At 35.2% G+C, this 21878-nt stretch overlaps 1 protein-coding gene across 12 annotated transcripts in view; it reads right to left on the bottom strand.

Moving 5' to 3' along the window:
- Window positions 1-21878, bottom strand: part of PEX5L (peroxisomal biogenesis factor 5 like) — a 243044-nt gene that overhangs the window by 93835 nt on the left and 127331 nt on the right. For 7 of the 12 annotated variants that reach the window (XM_082394029.1, XM_082394033.1, XM_082394023.1 and 4 more), the window contains 2 exons: window positions 10134-10238; window positions 299-410 (listed from right to left, as the gene is read on the bottom strand). In XM_082394029.1, coding sequence (XP_082250155.1) covers window positions 299-410; window positions 10134-10238 — 217 coding nt within the window. The other 5 variants (XM_082394026.1, XM_082394030.1, XM_082394031.1 and 2 more) reach the window with 3 other exon arrangements.

Genomic DNA, 21878 nt, shown 5'->3' with positions numbered 1-21878 from the left:
TTCCTATATGATGTGACTTGAGATGCGAAGATGTAAATATGAAAATTGGCATTGAAAAATGATTCATTGCTAATAGTGGTACTCTAATGTTTATCAAAATCGGTTGGATAATATCCATTGGAGTTTCTTATATTATAAAGAAAAGCAATTTATTTTATATTGAACAATATATATTCTAAAATTTCATTTGTTTGCAAACATTATTCTCCACTTAAAATGCATTGTGGAAAGAAAATGTGCATTTTTCTATCATGAAAATTAACTCCACTTGAGGATAAGTTAAAAGTGAAAGAATTACCGGCTGTGTTGGACGTTACTGGCCTTGCTATTGCCTCCGATTTGGTTTCACAGAGAAAGTCATCGATGGAGGGACTCAGGAGGGGTCTGCTTTCTTGCTGTTCATTCACCAGCTGGGAACAAATGAACACAGGTGTCAAAGGACTTTGTCCAACTGCAGAATCAGCTGAATTAAAGTGCAGCCTTGCAACAAAATGAGAATAGCAAGCCTACCAAAAAATAAATCAATCAATAAGTAATGGGGTAGAGGCAAGAAAGAAAAAAAAAATCAGGGGATGGGGAATGAGCCTTTTAGCACTGTCATATTTTTGATGCAGCCAAGTTCAGTTTTTAAACCTCAAGCTTTTTTCCTCCTCCTAGAACAGTTTTGGAATTATTCTCTAATTTCAGTATGTAGACTATGACACCTATTGAATCACAGTTCCTAAGGGCCAATCTCACTCTTCACCTGGACAAAAAGCTCTCACTGAGACCTGGAACCATGGCTTCAGACCTTGAGGTGACACATTCTGTTTAGGACTGGCCAGTCAGTGCTATGTGGTAAGAGCACGCCACACACACAGAGATCCGTGTGCGTGGATGGATAAACGCTCTTTTTCTCTCTCTCTTAAAAAGCTCAAGTCACCTAAAGGCACACGCCCTTCCTTACATTTCCTTGGAATGCTTTTGTAGTGCATAACAAGTATTTTGAGAGAGTAGGAAATATTGTTATGTTAACTGTACAGGTATCCAGTATATATGTTTGTGAAAATCTGTATGTAAAAGAGATTTCTGTCAATTCAGTCATATTTCCCCATTGGCTTGTTCTCTAATTTCAGAAATCTTTCAGTTTGATTTTTAGTAGTTCTCATTATCAGTGGCAGCCAACTATTTACTTTCAGTTATTCTGCACCTCTTTGAATCCAAACATCCTTAAGTTCTGTTTCTAAGGGTAAGGGGAAAATTACACTTAAGATAACACAAGTGGTTAGTCCCTAAAAGAACTGTCTTAGTTTTTTGGGAGTTTTTATATTGGCCTTTCTTAAAATGGGCATAGTCATCTAGTTTTCTACTTGCTATAGGAAAAAGATGTGCCAAAAAATCTCTAGATTTTAAAATACTTATTTGCAAGGCTGTATTTTAAGAGACACATAAAATAACAAATGAAGTGTTTTGAAGTCTTACCAAATCAAAATATTTTCTATGACTCACTTTCACTTCATTATTTCTCTGGCATTGTTAGTGGTATTATAGCTTAGAGCTTATGGACCATGACAAGAGACCTAAATAATGGTAAATATGGGAAGAAAAAATGCAATTCTATTATTGGTGAAGGAGGAATATGGAAGCATTAGTGATTATTAGGGGACTGAAAACCAAGAGGCACCTTTGGTACTTTTACACATTCATGCTATTATCTTAACATGGATAAATCTCAGATCTTCACTAAAGTCTAAGATTTTGAGATAGAGTTGGCAATTTAATTTCACTCATATTAATTTCTATATGTTATCGAGGGTTCTAAGCATTAAGAATGCTCATTTTCTTTTAATGTTCAAGTTATAGAGAGAGAAAATTTTTCAACTATAAGTTTTAGTGTTACTATGTATAAAGAGTCACAGATTTCTCTAAATTATCTGAGGTCTGTTTTGGTTGTAACCTTTTTTGGGGGATGCTCCTTTAATCCACGAACAAAACTCGAGTTTCTTTGCATTTTGTTATCTGAATTTGAACATTCTTGGATATCACCCATCCTATTTATATTGAAATATTTTTTAATGTTGAGGGACTATTAGCCTTTCATGTTTTGGGGATAAAATATATTAGAATTTTTGTAAATGCCATGGTTTATGCCAGCTCTTCTGAAAATGTGATTAGTTTTCTGGGATCTGTTTTTCATTTATAGGTAGTTCAGGTAAAAACTGTGTTTATGCAATTTCTTAAAGACTCATACATTAATGTGTATTTCCTGGGAGAACTTGCCCTTTTAGCCATATGTGCTTAGCATATTGAACCCATCTAGTATGATATCACCATGGTGATGTGCTCTTGATGTAGCAACAATGTCTACCTCCAGGCTGTGTCATTCTCACGGCTGTCAAGGGAGAGCTGGATTCTGCTGCGCTATAAACATCATGGAAGATGAAGGTCACCATCAAATATGGCACCACACTATACTCATAGAGTTTATTGTAACAGGCTTACATTTATTACGTTGTGCATTCTGACTACTAGGTCTTATTGACCTAGGCTAAAGTGAAAAAGGTGCAAAAACTCAATACAACCAATACAACTTCAACTTTAAAATACGTAGGACATATGTGTGATGTCATAACTCTCTTTGTTAGCCATTATTTCTCTGAAGAAGTCTGATGTTATTGATAGATAACTAAGAAAATTTATTCTCTTAGTCCTGGTCTTGAGAAATATCCATTATTATGTAAAAGCTACATATGATTTATATTCCACAAAAGCCCCCTTATACTTTTTCTTTACTTTGGATACAATTAAATTCCTTTGTAAATAAAAGGACTAAATTTATTTCCAAATCATAGCTCTGTGAGTAGGTGTGTAGAATAGACCTAGATTACCTACGGTTTTAGAAGACCAGGGTATTAGATTTCTGTAGATACTTTTAATTGCAAACACTGAAAAATTACAGTCTAAATTTGATAAAAGAATTCTAGAAAGACCTTTCCACATAAATATCTAAATGGAAAAACAAAGGAAAGGCACAATTAATTGAAAGGCCTATCCTTTTAGGCAAGTCTTCTTTATCAGAGGTAATAGGATTTTTTTTTTTTTTGAGTCTCTCTCCTCATTCAAACTAAAGACTTATTTTCTAGAGAAATTACTTCTAGCACTCAGATTTTCTCAGCACAGGAAGAAAAGAATACCAAAGAGGATGTTATTCAGAGAGACCCTAGAGTGCCCAAGACTAAGGTGTGGCTTCTCCTCATAAGGTCTTTTCCACACCTACTGTCTTATTTGTGACCACACTTCACCCCTAGACTGGAGTTGTTCCCATAACATGTCTGTCCTGTTCCCGTAACTGAGCTGTTCCTGTGACTTTCTTCCATAGATACAAATCAAAGAGGAGACTTCACATTACTTTCTGAGTCTGTGCTTTTCGAGCTACAGCACCGTTTAGCTGTCAGGAAATGATGAGATTGGAGTGGGGATAGTGGCAGGGCTCAAGGGTGAAGAGGATGAAAGGCCACATTTCAGATAGCATGGAAAGGTAATTTGGGAACTGAAGGTTTTTGGGTTTTGATTGAGATATGGAAGATGAAATAGGAGATATCATGAAAAAAAATCTTTTGATATTAACTCTGAGGTAAGAGGCTATGTCTTACTCATATTTATATCCTTCACAACTTCGAATAGAATGTCTTCATATAAGAGGGGCTCAATAAATGGCTACCAAATGGGACAGTGACTTTGCAGAAACTGAAGATATAAAAATATCTATCTCAAACAGTCCAATTTTGAACTGTATCTTCAGTCAGATGAATTTAAGAATTATTATTTTAGCCCTACTAAGTCCCATTTTATTTTTACTTGTATAGATAAGAATGGCTTTTCACATGCCTCCCTCTTGATTTTCAAACAAATTTATGGTTTTCCTATGGTGACTTGAGAATAAGCAAACCTTTTAGGTCATAAAGTAATATTGCAAACTGAACTGAATCCTCCAAATAGTTCCCCTAAGCTTTACTCCCAAATTGTATGCCATTTATTCTGTCTTTATTCATTGGTAGGATAGAGCTTATTGACATCCCCTTAGAATTACTTCCTTCAGTTTGAAAATACTTTATGAACTTACCTCATTTCATCCTTCTGGCACAGAGTACATTGATGTTATAAAAATAATAAAAGGTGAGTCAAAAGGTTTCCAATTTTTTTTTTTTTTTTGAATAACTGAGTGGGAGTGATTGCAATTTTGGTCCAATCAGATGATCTTAACTGAGTTAAAATGACCCACTTCATTAGTTGCTAAGGCCTTTATTTCAACTTTACATTTAAAATTTTCCTTTATTATCCTTCTTTGTCCTCTTCTCAATATTTAGATTAGTTCAAAGACCTTTCTAATGGTGACAGATTCTTATTTCTCTTTCAGGACCCCGTTCTATTGATACATTGTCTGGGAACGTTCTTCAGCTCTAGGCAGCAAGTGCCTTCTTACAACATCTCAGCGTTCCCATGCTTTACCCAATTTTATAACCTTAGTTTCACCTGTTTCCTCCCACTAGACTATGATCTCTTTGAAGGTAGAGACCTTATCCAATTAATTTTTGTATCTCATAGTGGCAGTTTAATAAATGTTGACTGATTTTATACAGTCCAACTGAATGGTGAATTGTATAAAAGAATGATTGCATGGGCATCCTCAATTTCATATGGGGTTTGATCAACTCATAGAGAGGCCAGTGGTCCTCAGAAATGTTTACTAAATTCCTGGCAAATTTTAAACCACAAATCTAAGTCCACATTCCCCCACTGTCACATCATTGAAATGCTTGGAAACCTAGAGGTATCTAAAGGAACATTTCCAAATGCAAGGCTTCTACCAAGAAGTCAAAAATGCCAAGAATGAATGCCTAATGAGAAAAATTGAAATAAAGGCATGGACCTGCCTCATTCCATCTTTGGAAGCAGGACATGGACCAATGCAAGTGGGAAGCCAGTGGTACTTCAAGAAATAACACCACTACCTCACTCAGAGATTTTAAATCAGAGATTCAAATTTGGAGATTCTGAGAGAAAGCCCTTACACAGTCAATGGACATGGAAACAAAAGGGAGTAGCAGAAGTAAGAAGACAGGTGAGAACTCGCATGTAGGAGCTTCTTGTCACTCAGAATTCAAGACTATTGATCCTTTACACCTTCCTTGTAATCATAGGTTGTAAATGAAATATTCAGTCAAATGCCTTCAATTTACTTATGACTTAGTCAGACCGGTCAGTTGATGTGGCTAAAAGTTGCCACCACAGGACAAAATTGGTTCTTATTTTATATCAGTACTGTGTTTAGTGTTGAGCAGAATGCAGACAATATCATCCACCTTTAATGAATTATTGTCTGTTTTAAAACTTTGTCTAAAAGTACATTTGCCTTAGTTCAACTTGAATTTCCTTAATTTAAATGTTAAAAAATTAAATTATTATATGATCTAAGCTGAATATTTAACCAAGATGAAAGGAGAGTATTTTGTTTTTAAATATTGCCTGCTACTTAAGCTCCAGTGCATTAAAGATAGCTTGTTTTGTGACTTAAGTCTAAGTTTATTTATCTTTAAACAATATATTGCTTAGGTGTTTCATTAAAAAATATAGAGCTGAAGTTTGTGATAGCTTATATCACTAAGAATTAACTCTAAACCAAAATACATTTTAGGTGAGAAAACAAGGTCTGTATAGGATAATAACTCATTATTCTATAATTTTACACTTCAGATTGATGATCTCCATCTATTGTTTTAGTTTAAAGTAAATTATTCTGTTTTTATTTTAAAACATTTTAGTACTTAAAGAATAATTTTAAAAGTTAAAACACTGAAGCTAATAAGCTAAAAAACAGTTAACAAATATCTCATATTTGTAATGTTGATTAAAAAGTTTGTAAAAATATACCAGTCTTTCTATCTCATCTAAATAATAGAAAAATTAAGATTATTTTTATATAAATAAAAACACAAATATGCTTTCAATAGACATATCTTTATGCATTTTGAAAATTCCTTTATTATTTGCACTCTCTTGATTAAAAGTACAATATATGTCATTTGTTAAGTAGGCTTTCATTCATAATTTTATAATTAAACTATCTGTTTATGGCTTTATTAGTCCTATCCAAGTTTAGAAATGTGTGCAAAGCCCATCAAAATAGTCACCATATTAAAACTAAGTTGACTGACTCAATCCATTGAAAAGAGGAAACAACTGAAACATTACTATGCACCCCTTAGTATTCAGCCTTTGAAGGCTTTGTCATGGTAATTCTGCCACCCGACTGAATTAATTTCTTATGAGCTAATAGTACTAATGGTACTGCCCCATCCCCCAGTTCTTTATATGCATCTCAGTGGATCTTCCTGTAAAGGATAACCATGTGATAATTTTCAACTCTTTGACTTGATCTAAATGTCAACCAACTGACAACAAATATTTTCCTGACAGGATAGTTAGACATAAAAATGTGAATCTATTCATGGAGAAATGAACAAATATTATTGTTTACAGCTTGGATACTACTAACATCAAGGCAGGAAGGAGAATATAATTAAAGCAATTGTTTCAGGTAACAGAAAACCCAAACAAGACTGTATTTAGCAGCCTTGTGAATGTTTTTCCAATCAAGGACATTACTTTTTTATCTTTATCAGACACAAAATTAAATCAGTATCAAACTATAAGGGGTGGGGACAGATAGAAAAACAAAGCCTGAGTTAAGAAAAAATTCCCTTGACAAGAAGAGGTCTGGAACACATAGTTTTAAGACACTGTGCTCTACAGCAAAAAATGAATGGGCTATTCCCTACTTACAAAAGTACCAGGGGAGGTGGTTAAAATGAAAATTTCTGAAGGTTCCTTATGAGAGAAAAATATTCCCTAAAGCCATTTCATTCTCATAAAGAAGAATAAAAATTTTTCTATGATATACTCAATCTTCTGGCATATAGTTTTCCCTTCTAGCCTCAAACTGGATTTATTTATACCATTACAGTCTAGAGTAGTACTGTTCAATGGAAATATAACGAGAGCCTGGTAATTTTAAATTTTCTAGTAGCCACTTTAAAAATAGTGAAAAGAAACAGGTGAAAATAATTTTAATAACACATTTTATTTAGCCCAATATATCCAAAATATTATCATTTCAACATGTAATCAGTATAAAAATTATTAATGTGATAGTTTACATTATTTTTCTTTGGACTAAATCTTCAAAACTTGGTGTGTATTTTATACTTACAGCATATCTCAATTCGAGGTATCCACAAAGCACTCAATAGCCACGTGTGGCTAGCGGCTACTGTATTGAACAGCACAGGTCTAGAGAAACTCTATTTCCTCCAAGACTTGATGGTTCACATATTTTTTCCCTTCAAAACTCTCATCAATGCACATTTGTTTCCATACTGTTTGACTTAAAGTGTTAGTCTAGGACAGCATGAACTTGAACTACTATGAAGAGCTTGACACATTGTTTAGCAAAGAATCAATAATTAAATGAAACAAAAAGAGCAATTCTCAGGGGTCCCACAATTTCTGAGTTCAGGTCACCTGGCCAACTCTTCTGTTTTGTTCAATTTGTTCAATGTACTATAAATGACTTGACTGGAGTATGCTTGGCTAAATCTCTCTAAAAGTGATCCTAATAATCACATAATACAAAAATGCTTCAATATAAACTATTCTACACTCACCAATCTGTGGAATGAACAGTTACTAAACAAATTAGGGACTCAGTGTTTCAAGGACTTATTCTGTATTTTATCAATTATGATTGTCCTGAAGACATTATTGGGAGAGCAGCAATTAGCTTCAGACATTTCTGGGATCTGTGAATGAGCAGCTGGCATCGACACACCAGTGATGAAGATGAGTCAATGTGTCCTGCAGTATGTAGCACTATGTCATAGGGGCTTTACAGGAGACATGGGACAGACATGTTTCAAGACACTAATACATTCACACAAGATAACGAGTAAGAATGTGGTATGGTACACAGATTGGATGCTGTGGTTGCCATGAGAAGTACTCACTTTTTCAGATCATTCTGCTGCTTTTTGGCTTGTGCATGCCACTGGTGCATAGCAGGGAAGAAGCCACTTGTGTATAGTGGAAAAAGTATATCAACTAATAAAACCACATTTGACTGAGAAATAATTGTATCACAGCTGTCACAGGATTAATTCCATAAGATTATCAACACAATAGGTGCATTGCATTTTATGAATCAGAACTCTCCGTTTGCTGATTCATAAACTAGTCACTATACAACAAGAATATGATGCATCAAAGAAAGCATTATATCATCTTCATGCAGTAAAATTGTAACTATTACCTCAAAAACAGTTAATGCAACATTAGACAGGGATTAAAGAAGGAACTTGGTACACACAAATGTTCTGAATATGAGAAAACGGTAATAATTAGTTTCTTTTCTAATTAAAAAAATCAAAATTCTTATTTTGCATTAAATTTAAATTAAACTTTAGGTTATAGTGGTAATTTTGGACATTTGAAAATGATTACTGGAAAGCACATAGCAATGCATGGTTTTGAAGAAAAAGAATTTTGGGCACTAGAGCCTGTCGTAAATCGTGATGTCCTGAAATGATATGCTGCAGCACAACTATGCCAATTGCAAATTTGGATAGCTCTTACCTACTGATGAATATGGCTCTACCATTAGCTGAGAACTCCAAGTGGTTCTCACCTCCCATAACATTTGCCTGAGGAACTGTGGACTGTATATTTTGGATATGGATTCTACAGAGGCAGGAGATCAATGTAAAACTGTATATGTTTTACTATGTAAATTAAGTAAAGAATGGAGGCCTTGGTAAATATTAAGCAAATTTCTTTCCAACTATTACTATGTGTCATTGGGAAGAAGCATCTCCTCTTTTGGATTAAACAAAAACAAAAACAAAAACAAAAATCTCACAACATAAGATTATCCCAAAGTCCTGGGAATCTTTATAACTTTTTTATTATTCAATTTTGATGTTATATGTTATTATAATTTTCATTACTTACAGCATAGTGTTTAGAATGAAATGAAACCACACATGTTGGCAGCAGCTGGGGATGTGATCTGATGATATTCTAAAAATAAGTTGCCATAATTTAGCTTTTGATATAAATGCCTTTCATGAGGAATTTAAATGGACATTTTTCTAAATCTAGACATGTTCATATAATTGGAACTGAATCACTGTATTTACTATTGCATTACGGAAAAAAAAAGAAATGTTTAAGATAACAATCTAATCTAAATTATAAGATAAATGCAAGTAAGTAATTTTGCATTTAAGAATTTAAAACTGATAGTTCCAGAGTGGTGATGAGTATATTATACATACATATGTATGTGGATTTTACAGGGTGTTTCAAAAGTCCCTGAGGACATACAGGATTCATTCTCAGTGTGTCTTTGCATACAAATGCAAATCTTTTTCTATACTTATTATAATAAATACGGAAAATGCCCCTCATGTGCTTTTAATAGAGATGATATTTTTGTTGTCAAGGTCACTAAGTAGAAGAGGGGCCACAAATGCCATTTTCTGCATGGAGACTCAGGGACTTCTGGCTCATTCCTGTAAATTAGTTATCCACATAAATATGTATAGACATACGTAGTATGCATAGTCACAACATAAATATATTTAACATTTAAGAAATTTTAGATATTCTACTGGTAAACTGACATATGTATGCAATATAAGTTGTATTTATTCATAGGAATTTGATTTTTTTTTTTTTTTGGTTATTGTTCAAATGTACCGTTAGCTTAATTGTTATTTCTTTCCCAAAGTTGTTAACAAGACTCCTTTATAAAGAAGCGACATGTTTTACTTACACATATATTTTCTTTTTCTTTTTTTAACTAAAGTTTAGTAATGAAAATTAATATCCACGAATAAGTAACTAAATGATGGAATTTTCCTTTTTTTTTTTTTAGCAATTTTGGTTTTCATTTTATATTGTATAATTGTTTCATTGAAACTGTGTTTTAAAAAAAATTGGATCGAGTTAATGTTTTTTTTTTTTTCTAGTTAAGAATCACAATATCTGATATATTAACATATGTCAGCTTCCTACAGGAACCCTAAGGGTCTGCCCACCTGTGATGTCATAGTAAGGAGGGGCTTTTCTTCAGCAGACTCCTCCCTCGGTATCTCCTTCATCACCATGGCAACAGCCTTATCTGCCGCCCTAGAGCCTTTTCCCTATAACAGTGAAATCAACAATGACTTGTGTCAGGAGAAATCTTTAACTTATTATTTATCACAAGATATTCTAATGTTTAAAGAGCAATCCAACATAAATGAAGAGGTAGGCTGCTGCAAGTGAATCTTGAGGCTTTTGGCTGAGGAGAAAACACACAAAATCTGAAAAAAGGTTATCTGTGAACTTTTTAGTTAGCTACTTTTTCACCTTTACAGCTGACATATTACATTTAATTTTAACATAGTATTTTATATGTATAATATATTTTAAGGCAATTTACATGACATGACAATTTTTATAGTATTGATTTAAAAACACTATAGATTGCCTGTTATGTTCATTTAAAAATGATTCCTATATAATCCCTAAGTGTTTTGAATGACAGTGAGGAGTCTGGATTAGGGATTAGGATCAGGGTCTCACTCCCACAGAGGACTTTTGCTCGGTGATCTCTGGAGTCTGTCATTTTTGAGTGGATCGGGCATAAAAAGTAAACGTGTCATAAAACCTCTAAAAATTCTTCGGCAGCCTAACATCACAGGAATTCACCCAGCTTGTTTATTTTGGAGAGGTAGTATGAAAAAAATTTTCAACTCTCAATGTTCTTGAGATCAAAAAATTTTAATGGAATTTTAGAAATGTCTTTTAATTGGAGAATCTCATAAATCCAGGTGTAAATAAAGGAGGATTAATAATAGAGGCAATGATATATTGATAGCTACAATTTTTTGGCCTCATACAAGCATAACTATGGACTGTAAAGGGGTATGCTGGTTTTCTGGGGTTTTAGTTTACCAGATTATTAAGTTTTTGAGAGTAGATAGGGCATAAGGGAAAAAAACAAAAACCAAAATATCACCTTCCCAACCCAATCAGCAACATTTCATACTATGTAAAAATTAAATAATCTTTAAACACTTCAAAAACAAAACCTTCCATTTTCTTTGGTCTTTGGGCAGAGCCTCTCTGGAGAAAACAACCTTATACTAAGTGCACACGTGAATATCTGTGTTGTAAATCTACTTAAAATACAAATGTAGCACACAGAGATATAGGCAAAGAAACAAAAATGGACATATGAGGGTCCGTTGTCTGAAAGGGAATTAAGAGCTACGGTCACTATTAACTCCAGAGGTTAATAAATCTTGATAGTCTCTGTGCAACTAAAGAGGATAGAATTACATTATTATCTTTGGTTTGCACAGGGCTTTAAGTATTTAAAAGGTAGGTTGACTCTAAGAAGCAGAACATTGTCCATTTTTTCAGGCATTGCCTTTCTAAAATGTAATGAGTGGCAGCTTTTATTTATGGGAAGAAAAACTTTCTGTATACTTACTACATTTAAAAATGTGTGAATCTCTTTACAATGCTGAAAATTTGTTTCTTTGGTTTGTAACTTAAGAACTAGCATTATTGAATGATAATGTGTTATTTCTATGATAGAAAATCAACTATTAGAGATTTTATTCAGCAGATATAACAGTGGTAATTTTCTTTTGTGTTCTGAAAAGTTTATATGGGCACAATCCTTAGATTAACTGAATTCTGGAAGAATAAAGGGCAACAGTGATTCACTGCATACAAATTGGGGTGCATAATGATCCCAGGTTTTTCCTTTAATGAAGCAATGTCATCTTCCTAAAATAGAGATACATACAGTTCTGAATTCTGGGAAAAGATTTATGGCACTCAAACTGACATTTTTTCAAAATATAAAAATTATTTGGATAAAACATTACATACTGTAAGCTCAGTATACCTTTATAAGCTACCCTCATCAACAGACTATATATAGTTTAACAAATATTTTTGCAGCTTATTTTTTTCAAAAGAGCAAAATCATTTGTGAAGAATTCTTTCCATGCTCCGAGAGGTTTAATAATATAGCAATAAACAAAGTGGCATGCTTATATTTAAATTCCTAATATATTTTAAAAAACATATCTAATGTTACAAGGTAAAATTTAAAAAATAATGATTCAGACTCTTTTCTTGGGCTAAGAAAAAAAATATCAATTGATAAGCATCTCAAAAAATTTCAGGTCAATATTTCAGTATACCATTTATTTGAAATGCTACCAATCTATAAACTATGTATAGGTATTTTTCACATGTGCAACTATAATAGCTAGAATTAGCAACGGACATGCCATTTCACTAAAACAAAAACAAAAGAAAACAAAAATTAGTCCTTTCATGCTGAACTCTAGAACAAAGCAGTGGTCAGCTAGAAAGGATGTATAATAAACACATGCGGTGCTTTTTATTTCTTGCAGAAAAACCCACCAAAGCCAGGGTCAGGTCACTTTTTTGAAGACAGTGCCACTTTTTCTTCAAGGTTACACCTACTACCTGAAAAGAGTCATGACACCCAGGTTAGTGCCTGCTAGCAACTTTTTTGCTTTATAGCCTTTTGGCTTTTGAGTTATTACCCCATGAGCCTCACTGTTTCACAAGTGTGGTATAGTCCGAGAACTGAGCAGGAAGGTCGGCCACGTGACATCTCCATGGTGTCTAAAACCACTGCCAAATCACATGAATGCACTCATATATCAAACCAAGATTTCCCCCAGATTGTATTGCCACCTCCACCTGGTACCTTAAAATCAAGCTGTGTCATTTCTGACTTGTCCATTTATCTTGTGGGATAATGCTTCTAGAATTCAGAACCTGTCTGATAATTGAGTTCGCAATTCATGAAACTATACAACTTGGCTTACCAGCAGCTCTGCAGGGCTGACAGTAATACAACTGTGCAGGTTTTTTTTTTTTTTTTTAATTCAGTGTCTTAAAACATTGTAAGAAATATATACACATAATTATCCATAGTTCAAGCTCAATTTTCTAAATAGAACTACACCATAAGGTCAATATTAATCTATTATTTGAAACATCATGAAGACAGCAAAAAGAAAATATACACTGACTACACACTCAAGCAAATAAATGGATTTAGATTACATTAAACCGGTATGCTTCTAAATACGTCATTCTAGCCACAAGAGAATAGTGAAACTTTACAAGTTGATTATCACATTATGACACCCTCTAGCAATTATTTCAGCCTAGTTCTTTTCAAATAATACTTCAGAATCACCTTTTACCACTTCCTTATTGAATCTCTTGAGATATTTTTGACTGTTTAGAAAACAGTATCAGCATAAACGGAAACCTCTCTTTTTTTGTGATTTGCTGTAGAAAATTCTTTGATTTTTAAAAAATTTCTTTTATCATTTTGTTTCTTCACAAATGAAATATATAAAATAGTAGCTTTTCTAACAAATAATAATTCTTGAGAATAATCTTTTAAACTAATTTCTATTATGACACCAGGCATAAATGAATGAAACACAGAGTGTAGCAAGTGACACTAACATTTATTAAGAAAACTCAATTTTGGCCCACTTCTTCTTCTTCTTCTTCTTTTTAAAATATAGAATATAAGAAACAGCGTAGAAAATATTGGAAGTCACAGGATCTTCTCAGGCTGGATACCAGGCTGTGAAGCTATGAGGTATCCCCAGATGAGAAGGTGTGGGCTCTAGGCCTGTCTCACGGGGAAGGGATCTATAACCTATTTAGAGAAGTTACTGTGTGCTGAGCAGTCTGCTGGGTGTTTTGCATGTTTTTACTTGTTTGATCTCATGAGAGCCCTGTGGCGTAGACATTACTGTCTTTGCTAGACATTTTGGGGCTTTGAGGCTTAGAGATGGTGTGATTTGGCCAAGGCCTCAAAGCTAAGCCCGGATGGTAACCAGACCCACTTCCCAGCCTGTGTGCTTCCTTCTCTACCACACTGTTCTCTCTCCATCCAGCTTTGTTAGGGGTGGGAGGGCTCTTCCACTCTGCCCTCATCAACTGCCCTAAACGCAGGGTTTCCAATGGTATCACCCAAGTCTGGGGCAGCAACTACTTCTCAGTATAATTGCACAGTATGGATCTAAGCAGATATTTTGGAGAAATATTTTCTTTAGTCTGCAGTAGTCAGTAAGAATCAGCCATCCGTAACTTCACTCATGAGCACATTTCTAACAAAATGTTGTCGTTTCTCCTATCTTATTAGAAAATGAACCTAACATTTCACATACACACAATTTTTTCTGTTTTGTAAATCTTAATAGGCTTATAAGCTTTAGCATCTCTACAATTATTATTAAATGCTAACTCAATGCCATGAAATGCCATCTTCACTAGGATTTTCCTGAGATCTATCTTGGACACATGAAATAAAATAAGTAATTTCAGAGTAACACAGTCCATTTGTAAGCAATTTTCTAGTTGCATATTCTATTACTGCTACTATGGAGTGTGTAACTTAAAAATTATTTTTATTATTCTTAATCTGTGGACAATAATACAGAGGCTCTTTATCAAAGATATTAAACAGAAGAAACGGAGATATATTAAATTAGGGGAAGAGTAAAAGACTACAATACCAGACATCTCTGCTAACCCTAAATTAGCTAATATATGAATTTAAATAACAGTCTTCCTTTTGTTCTGATTGTAAAATTAATATATGCTATTGCCAAAAATTGAGAAAAAACAGAAACAAGAAAGTTAAAATAGCAACCCTAACATTTTCATGCATTTTCCCCCCAAATTTTATATTTACAATATTGGAGATTAAACAGGTTTTTTTAGGATGACTGTTCTAAGGACAGACAAACTACAATCAAGTTTACAAATGTGAATGTATTGAATATATTTCTTCATACATACATACATGTAAGCAAGTACCTGCCATTTAGATCATTTTAGCAACACTGTTTGAAATGAAATGATATTCAGTATTGCATATGCTGAAAAATTATATATCTCATAAATTCCAGACCCTGGACTTAACATGCACCTGTGGGAAACTGGCCACAAAAAGGCTAATTTCTGATGGCTATTCTTGTCTCTCATGTGCAGAGCCAGGATAACCTTCTTTTACTTGGGAAGGTAGATGTCATGATAAGTGTCATGCTCTCTTCAAACTTCTCTTTCAACATGGGAAAACGTCAGATCAATGTTCCATGAATGGTGGCGATCTTTGCCTACCATATTATGTCTTCTCCTAGTTGTGTGTTCCTGTAGATTTCTTCCAACATAGAGTAGGGTTCAAACCATGATGGTTCTATCACAGTAACATTTAACTCATCCCCACCCCCAACAGAATGTTTTGTAAATTTTGAAGGTGGTACAAATAGAACTAAATCTGAGCATACTGGTCAATCCTTGGTTCTAAACATCCTGAAGGAAGCACAGATCTAGATGTAAACAATTGGGAAGCATGGATGGAATGCTCTCTTTTCTTAACTAGCAATTCATATGAGGAATTGAAAAATCATTATGAATTCACCACTGGTTCAGTATTCTGTTTATAGCTGGAAATAATATGATTACTGATTCCTTAATAAGGGTAGTCAAGTTGCAGTAAGGAAATTGATGCCTCTAGTTAAAATAATGACACATGGCATTTAAAAGGAAGACATCTAGTTGATTTGTTGATTCTCCATATCTTTCTCTCTTACTTTTTTTTTTTTTTCCCTCCAGCATTGTTTTTCCCAGATGACTCTCCAAACCATCACCTTTGCAATGAAGTCTTCTGAGGTGAATGAGGACTGATTCTAATTACATTCTACTATATAACTCCTATGCCCTCGGTTCGTGTTATGTGCTATTTGGCACTTTTTGTTGTGTGTGGTGTATGTGTATGTGGTGATGGGAAAGTCGTGGATAACAATCTCTTTAATTCTAAACCTCCACACATGAAAGTCGCTGGGATTCCACGCCCCCCGCATGCACACTCACTGTCCTTGGCCTGAATGATTGGTGTAGGGGCTCGTTATGACTTTTATAGGCCCTCAAACTTTTGCCTTCATGGGCCCCTTCCTCCATAAATAAAAAAGGTAGAAGAATGTATTTTATGACTAAGCTGTATCAACAAAAATATAATCCAGACTGAATTTATTATTACACATTCATTATTATAATAGTCATTTTGGGGGTTCTGATTTTAAGAAAGATATAATTAAAACATTTTTATGGGTCCTTAAGAGTATCTTGGGCCCTCTGAACTATGTCCTCTGTGCTGGTGCATAAGGTGACCCTGGGTTTGTGTCTTCTCCATAGTCAGTGTGGTGTCCCTGGGGCTGCTCTCTCTCTCACCTCTGGGTAGTCCATTTCGGCGGCAGCTGCTTCCATCACCTCCTCAGCACCTCCACAGCAGCTGTTCCTGCCCTAACAGGCCCCCTTACCACCAATGCTGCTCTTACTATTTTTGTTCGCATTCAGGGTGTCTCCCCTAACAGTACTCACCAATCATAATAGGTGCCCAATCAGTAGCTTTCATCTTGTAGTTCTTAAAACACCCTCAGAAAACCTGGAACATTTAGGCCTGAAGCAGAAAACACTGGTGTGTAAAACTGATGTGACTCTTAAAATGTGGTCTCTCCCTCAGAAAATAGGCCTAAGCACTTTAGTCTCTCCTGTCTCAGGGTGTGTTCTTGACCATCCAGGAGCACTCTTGAGGAAGTTGAGTCCACCTCTATCTCTACTTTTATTTTAAAAAAATCAGCCTTCAATGACCAGAGTCACCAACTGGTCCCAAAGCACTCCTCGTCATTTTTTCTAATTTCACAGCGGGTCACTTGAGGAACAGGATTGCCCATACCCCAAATTCCTGAGTTGTGCATGGAGATTACGCTCCTCCCAGGGACCTTGTTATAATCCTTTATTTTGTAAAATGTTCTGTGACTGTCTCATCAATGAAACTACCTTGTGCGAGCAAAGATTATGCTTGATTCTTTTGAACTACTTCGCATTCTTTGGTATAGTGATAGACACTCAAGTTCACTCAGTAAATACAAGTAACTACTAAATACTTTTTTCACGTGAAGGTACTGAAATCACATAATATGGCCAACTCTGACAGAAGGTGATTTTGAATTACATAAAAAGTCTTACACATTTAAAGAAATGAAATAGTTTCAAAATAAAAATAAAATCTAAATAAAATTTCATTAAAATTTATAAAATGTTACCAAGTAAAGATGCTTAAAATTGGCTTTGAAGGACAGATAAGACTTCTTTTTAATTAACAAGATCCATTTGTCCACAATTTACCATTTGTTTGTTCTCTGGAGAAGGTTAAACATTCCCCATCTCACTCCCACCTTGTCCCCCAGGCATATTTACTCTGTTTGCTTAGCAAGCTTTCCTGACAAAGGGTCAAAGTCACATCTCTCAGTGTTCACTCATCTATAACCAGTTCTCAATTAGTGAAGTTTTACTATCAGGCTTACTCTGATTAATGTGGCTTTAAATTACTTGGAACCTATTTTGCCTTAATATTGAGTTTCTCTATTATGCACCTGGAAACAACTTTTGCTACCTAAAATGGTCTGGTTTAAAAAAATTGTTTTCTTTTGACCTTGTTTGGCTTATGCTGAGGATGACATAAATAATACATATTCAATAATTAAGAAGTAACATTTAATTTCTGGCATGATATGTTTTCCTTTCTTGTATGATAAATCCCAAATTTGTTATTTATATTTATATAAATATATTTATGTTTGAGAGGCCTTTGATGATTGTGTGAAATATGTAACCAAAAAAATGCAATGGTAATTAGAGGGTTACTTTTGTTATTTTCAATTCCTTGTTAAATACCTCAGATGATTTGCAAAACAGGCATTTGGGGGAGGGGGGTTATTTTTAAGAAAAAGGAAAAAGACTGAAAACACAAAGTTCTAAAGATTACTTTGTTATTTTTTTCTTTTCAAAAAATATCCTCCCATATACAAATACTCCAGACTACTTGTATCTTACTTGCACAAATGGATACGTATCCAACACTCAAGAGACAGTAAGGTGTTATGAGAATCATTCATCACCAGCATAAATAGACTGAAAAAGACTGAAAACACAAAGTTCTAAAGATTACTTTGTTATTTTTTTCTTTTCAAAAAATATCCTCCCAAATACAAATACTCCAGACTACTTGTATCTTACTTGCACAAATGGATACGTATCCAACACTCAAGAGAAAGTAAGGTGTTATGAGAATCATTCATCACCAGCATAAATAGTTGCTGAAATTCTGCTGAATCAGTGGTGTTTGGGGCATAGGGAGAGGTGAGACATGGCCTCTCTCTGGGAGGGGTTAGGAGAAGAGGTATTGAGGTCTGGTTTCTAAGTGCTTGAAATTAGCCAAGGTGGTATAGTACACAAGATAGTAAAATGTGGAAGGATAGTGGTGTGGAAACTTGGGAGGAACCATGTACAAAAAATCAGTTTCTTTATCACTCCCGTCTTTCCCACATATTCTTGATTGGAAAGTTTTGCAAAGAAAATATAATAAATAAGAATCCCTGTAGATAAATATGTGGTTAAGACAACGAACCAGTTCCCTTGAATTGATTTGATTACCTGTGAAACTCTTTTTCTTATCTGTGATTAGATGCATCCCCCAAGTCTTGCCCCTAGTAAGTAAAATCTATTTACCAAGTAAAAAAAACAAAGAAGAAAGAATTCCATCCCCCTACCAAATTGGAGGCCTTTCAACATTGACTATTGTTATCTTAGAGCAAAGAAATTGAATCCCACCTCTTTTAAAAAATAGATGTAAAGACCATGTGGTAAATATATTGTTACCAAATTTTTGAATTTGAGATAGCAAATTTATGCAGATGTCATAAGGTAGAATTACACTGTGTCCACTTTCTTTCTAGAGGAGGGCTAGTAACTAGTGAACTTGAATTTCCCTTTATGAATGTTTCAGGCAAACTCTATTCCTAATTTATGAATAAGCGCTGTGGACTTGGAGTCTGACTACTCAGTAGCCTTCTTTGTATTTTTCCTCATTTTCTGGCAGGTGCAAGTTTTTTACCAGCTTGTTCTCCAGTCACCAAATGCTCCAGTTTTGTTGATGTAACTTAGGAAAACAAAATTACAGAAACTAGGCTAAATTCACAAGCTACTAGCCAAAAAGGTCTCAGCTAAGGTACTCCACCTGCCTGACTTCCCTGAAACAGTTCTAAGAGAGAAGCTGAGGCTTTGGGCATTTCTATTCTAAAATTCTGGATCAGACTCTGGCACCTCTGCTTATCTTGATAGTCCTCTGGGGGGTCATCGGCAGTGTGTGAGTTGCCTCCTCCCTCATGCCTTCTGGTTCCTTAAAAGGATGAACAGGGGCTTCCCTGGTGGCGCAGTGGTTGAGAGTCTGCCTGCCAATGCAGGGGACACGGGTTCGAGCCCTGGTCTGGGAAGATCCCACATGCCGCGGAGCAACTGGGCCCATGAGCCACAACTACTGAGCCTGCGCGTCTGGAGCCTGTGCTCCGCAACAAGAGAGGCCGCGATGGTGAGAGGCCCGCGCACCGCGATGAAGAGTGGCCCCTGCTTGCCCCAACTAGAGAAAGCCCTCGCACAGAAACGAAGACCCAACACAGCCATAAATAAATAAATAAATAAGTTAATTTAAAAAAAAAAAAAAAAAAGGATGAACAGTCTTTCTCACTCTGGGGAGAGAAGTTAGGGAAAGTATGGAGAGACACCGGAGTGATGAGCCCCAGTCACTGTGTGGCCATGGGATTAACAGCTAATGGAGCCGGTGTAGCCTCCATGGTCAGCGGAAGGGAAAGAAGGATTGCATGGTGTGGCATGCTGGCACAAACACCATGACTGGAGTCAGAAGACCGAAGTTTCAAATCCCAGCTCTTTTATAAATTATTCTCTCTAAGGCTTCATTTTACCTTCTGAAAATAGGATAGAAATACTATATTTCTACTTCATAAATTTATGAGAATTAAGTATGTATGAAAGCACTTCCACAACGCCTGGCACATGGTAGTGACTCAATAAATATTAATTGACTCTGAATGGTTACTGCTAAACTCATGGACTCTGTGGGCTAAGTGTCCTTATGAAGTAGGTAGCAAAAGATACAATATTATGTTTGTGAGATTCATCCATGGAGTAAGTAGCAATAGTTATTACATTCTATCCACTGTATAGTATTTCATCATCTGAATGTACCACAATTTATCCATTAAACCGTTGATGGACATTTGGGTTGTTTCTAGCTTTTGGTTATTACAGAAACCACCGTAATGAACTTGAGTTTAGAAGCCATATGGAATGTAAGAGGAGCAATAGGTATGAAAGCAGTAAAGAGATTTCAATAACAGCAACAGAGGCAGAGAATAGTCACAGTATGGATAGGAGACCAGGTTTGGGATGACCTAAATCAAAACCATATGACCTAGCAATCCCAGTACTGGGCATATACCCTGAGAAAACCATAATTCAAAAAGAGTCATGTACCACAATGTTCATTGCAGCTCTATTTACAATAGCAAGGACATGGAAGCAACCTAAGTGTCCATCGACAGATGAATGGATAAAGAAGATGTGGCACATATATACAATGGAATATTACTCAGCCATAAAAAGAAACGAAATTGAGTTATTTGTAGTGAGGTGGATGGACCTAGAGTCTGTCATACAGAGTGAAGTAAGTCAGAAAGAGAAAAACAAATACCGTATGCTAACACATATATATGGAATCTAAAAAAAATAATGGCTCTGAAAAACCTAGGGGCAGGATGGGAATAAAGACGCAGACATAGAGAATGGACTTGAGGACAAGGGGAGGGGGAAGGGTAAGCTGGGAGGAAGTGAGAGAGTGGCATGGACTTATATACACTACCAAATGTAAAATAGATAGCTATATAGATAGTGGGAAGCAGCCGCATAGCACAGGGAGATCAGCTCAGTGCCTTGTGACCACCTAGAGGGGTGGGATAGGGAGGGTGGGAGGGAGACACAAGACAGAGGAGATATGGGGATATATGTATATGTATAGCTGATTCACTTTGTTATAAAGCAGAAACTAACACACCATTGTAAAGCAATTATACACCAATAAAGATGTTAAAAAAAAAAAAAAAGACTTATAAGGCAGAGAAATCAAGGCTCCGAAGCAAGGCCAGGATGCTGAATCTAGCCACTAGGGATAATGAGAAACCAGTTTCTAATGAGCTGAAATTAGGAACTGTTATGGTCTGAATTGTGTCTCGTCAAAATTCATATATTGAAGGCCTAACACCCAGTAGCTCAGAATGTGACTGTATTTGGAGGTAGGGTCTTTATTAAGGTGGTAATTAAGTTAAAATGAAGTATTAGGGTGGGCCCTAATTCAATATGACTTCTTATAAGAAGAGGAAATTAGGACATAGAAGGAAGACTATGTGAAGGCATGAGGAGAAGACAGCCATCTATAAGCTAAGGAGAGAGACTTCAGAAGAAGCCAATCCTTCTGACACCTTGATCTCAGAATTCTAGTCTCCAGAACTGTGAGCAAATAAATTTCTGTTGTTTAAGCCACCCAGCTTGTGGCACTGTGTTACGGACACCCTAGTAAACTAATACAATAATGAAAAAACTACCCATGATTACAAAGTAATCTTACTTTCGTACTTCAATAAATTGTTTAGAAACATCCAAAGACAATTCAGTTACAGGTCTATTTTAAGCCTTCTCAGTTAATTCCTTTTGCGATTTCTAATCTGATCAAAAGGACTTTGTGGATATTGAAAACTATAAATTTTGAACCCAGGTGGCCAAAATTGGCCACTATGGTGATATCC

Source organism: Balaenoptera borealis (genome assembly GCF_965194805.1).
Source record: "Balaenoptera borealis genome assembly, chromosome: 5".
Lineage (NCBI taxonomy): Eukaryota > Metazoa > Chordata > Mammalia > Artiodactyla > Balaenopteridae > Balaenoptera > Balaenoptera borealis.
The sequence above is the reverse complement of the archived record's forward strand: the minus strand, read 5'-3'. Positions and strand labels throughout refer to the sequence as shown.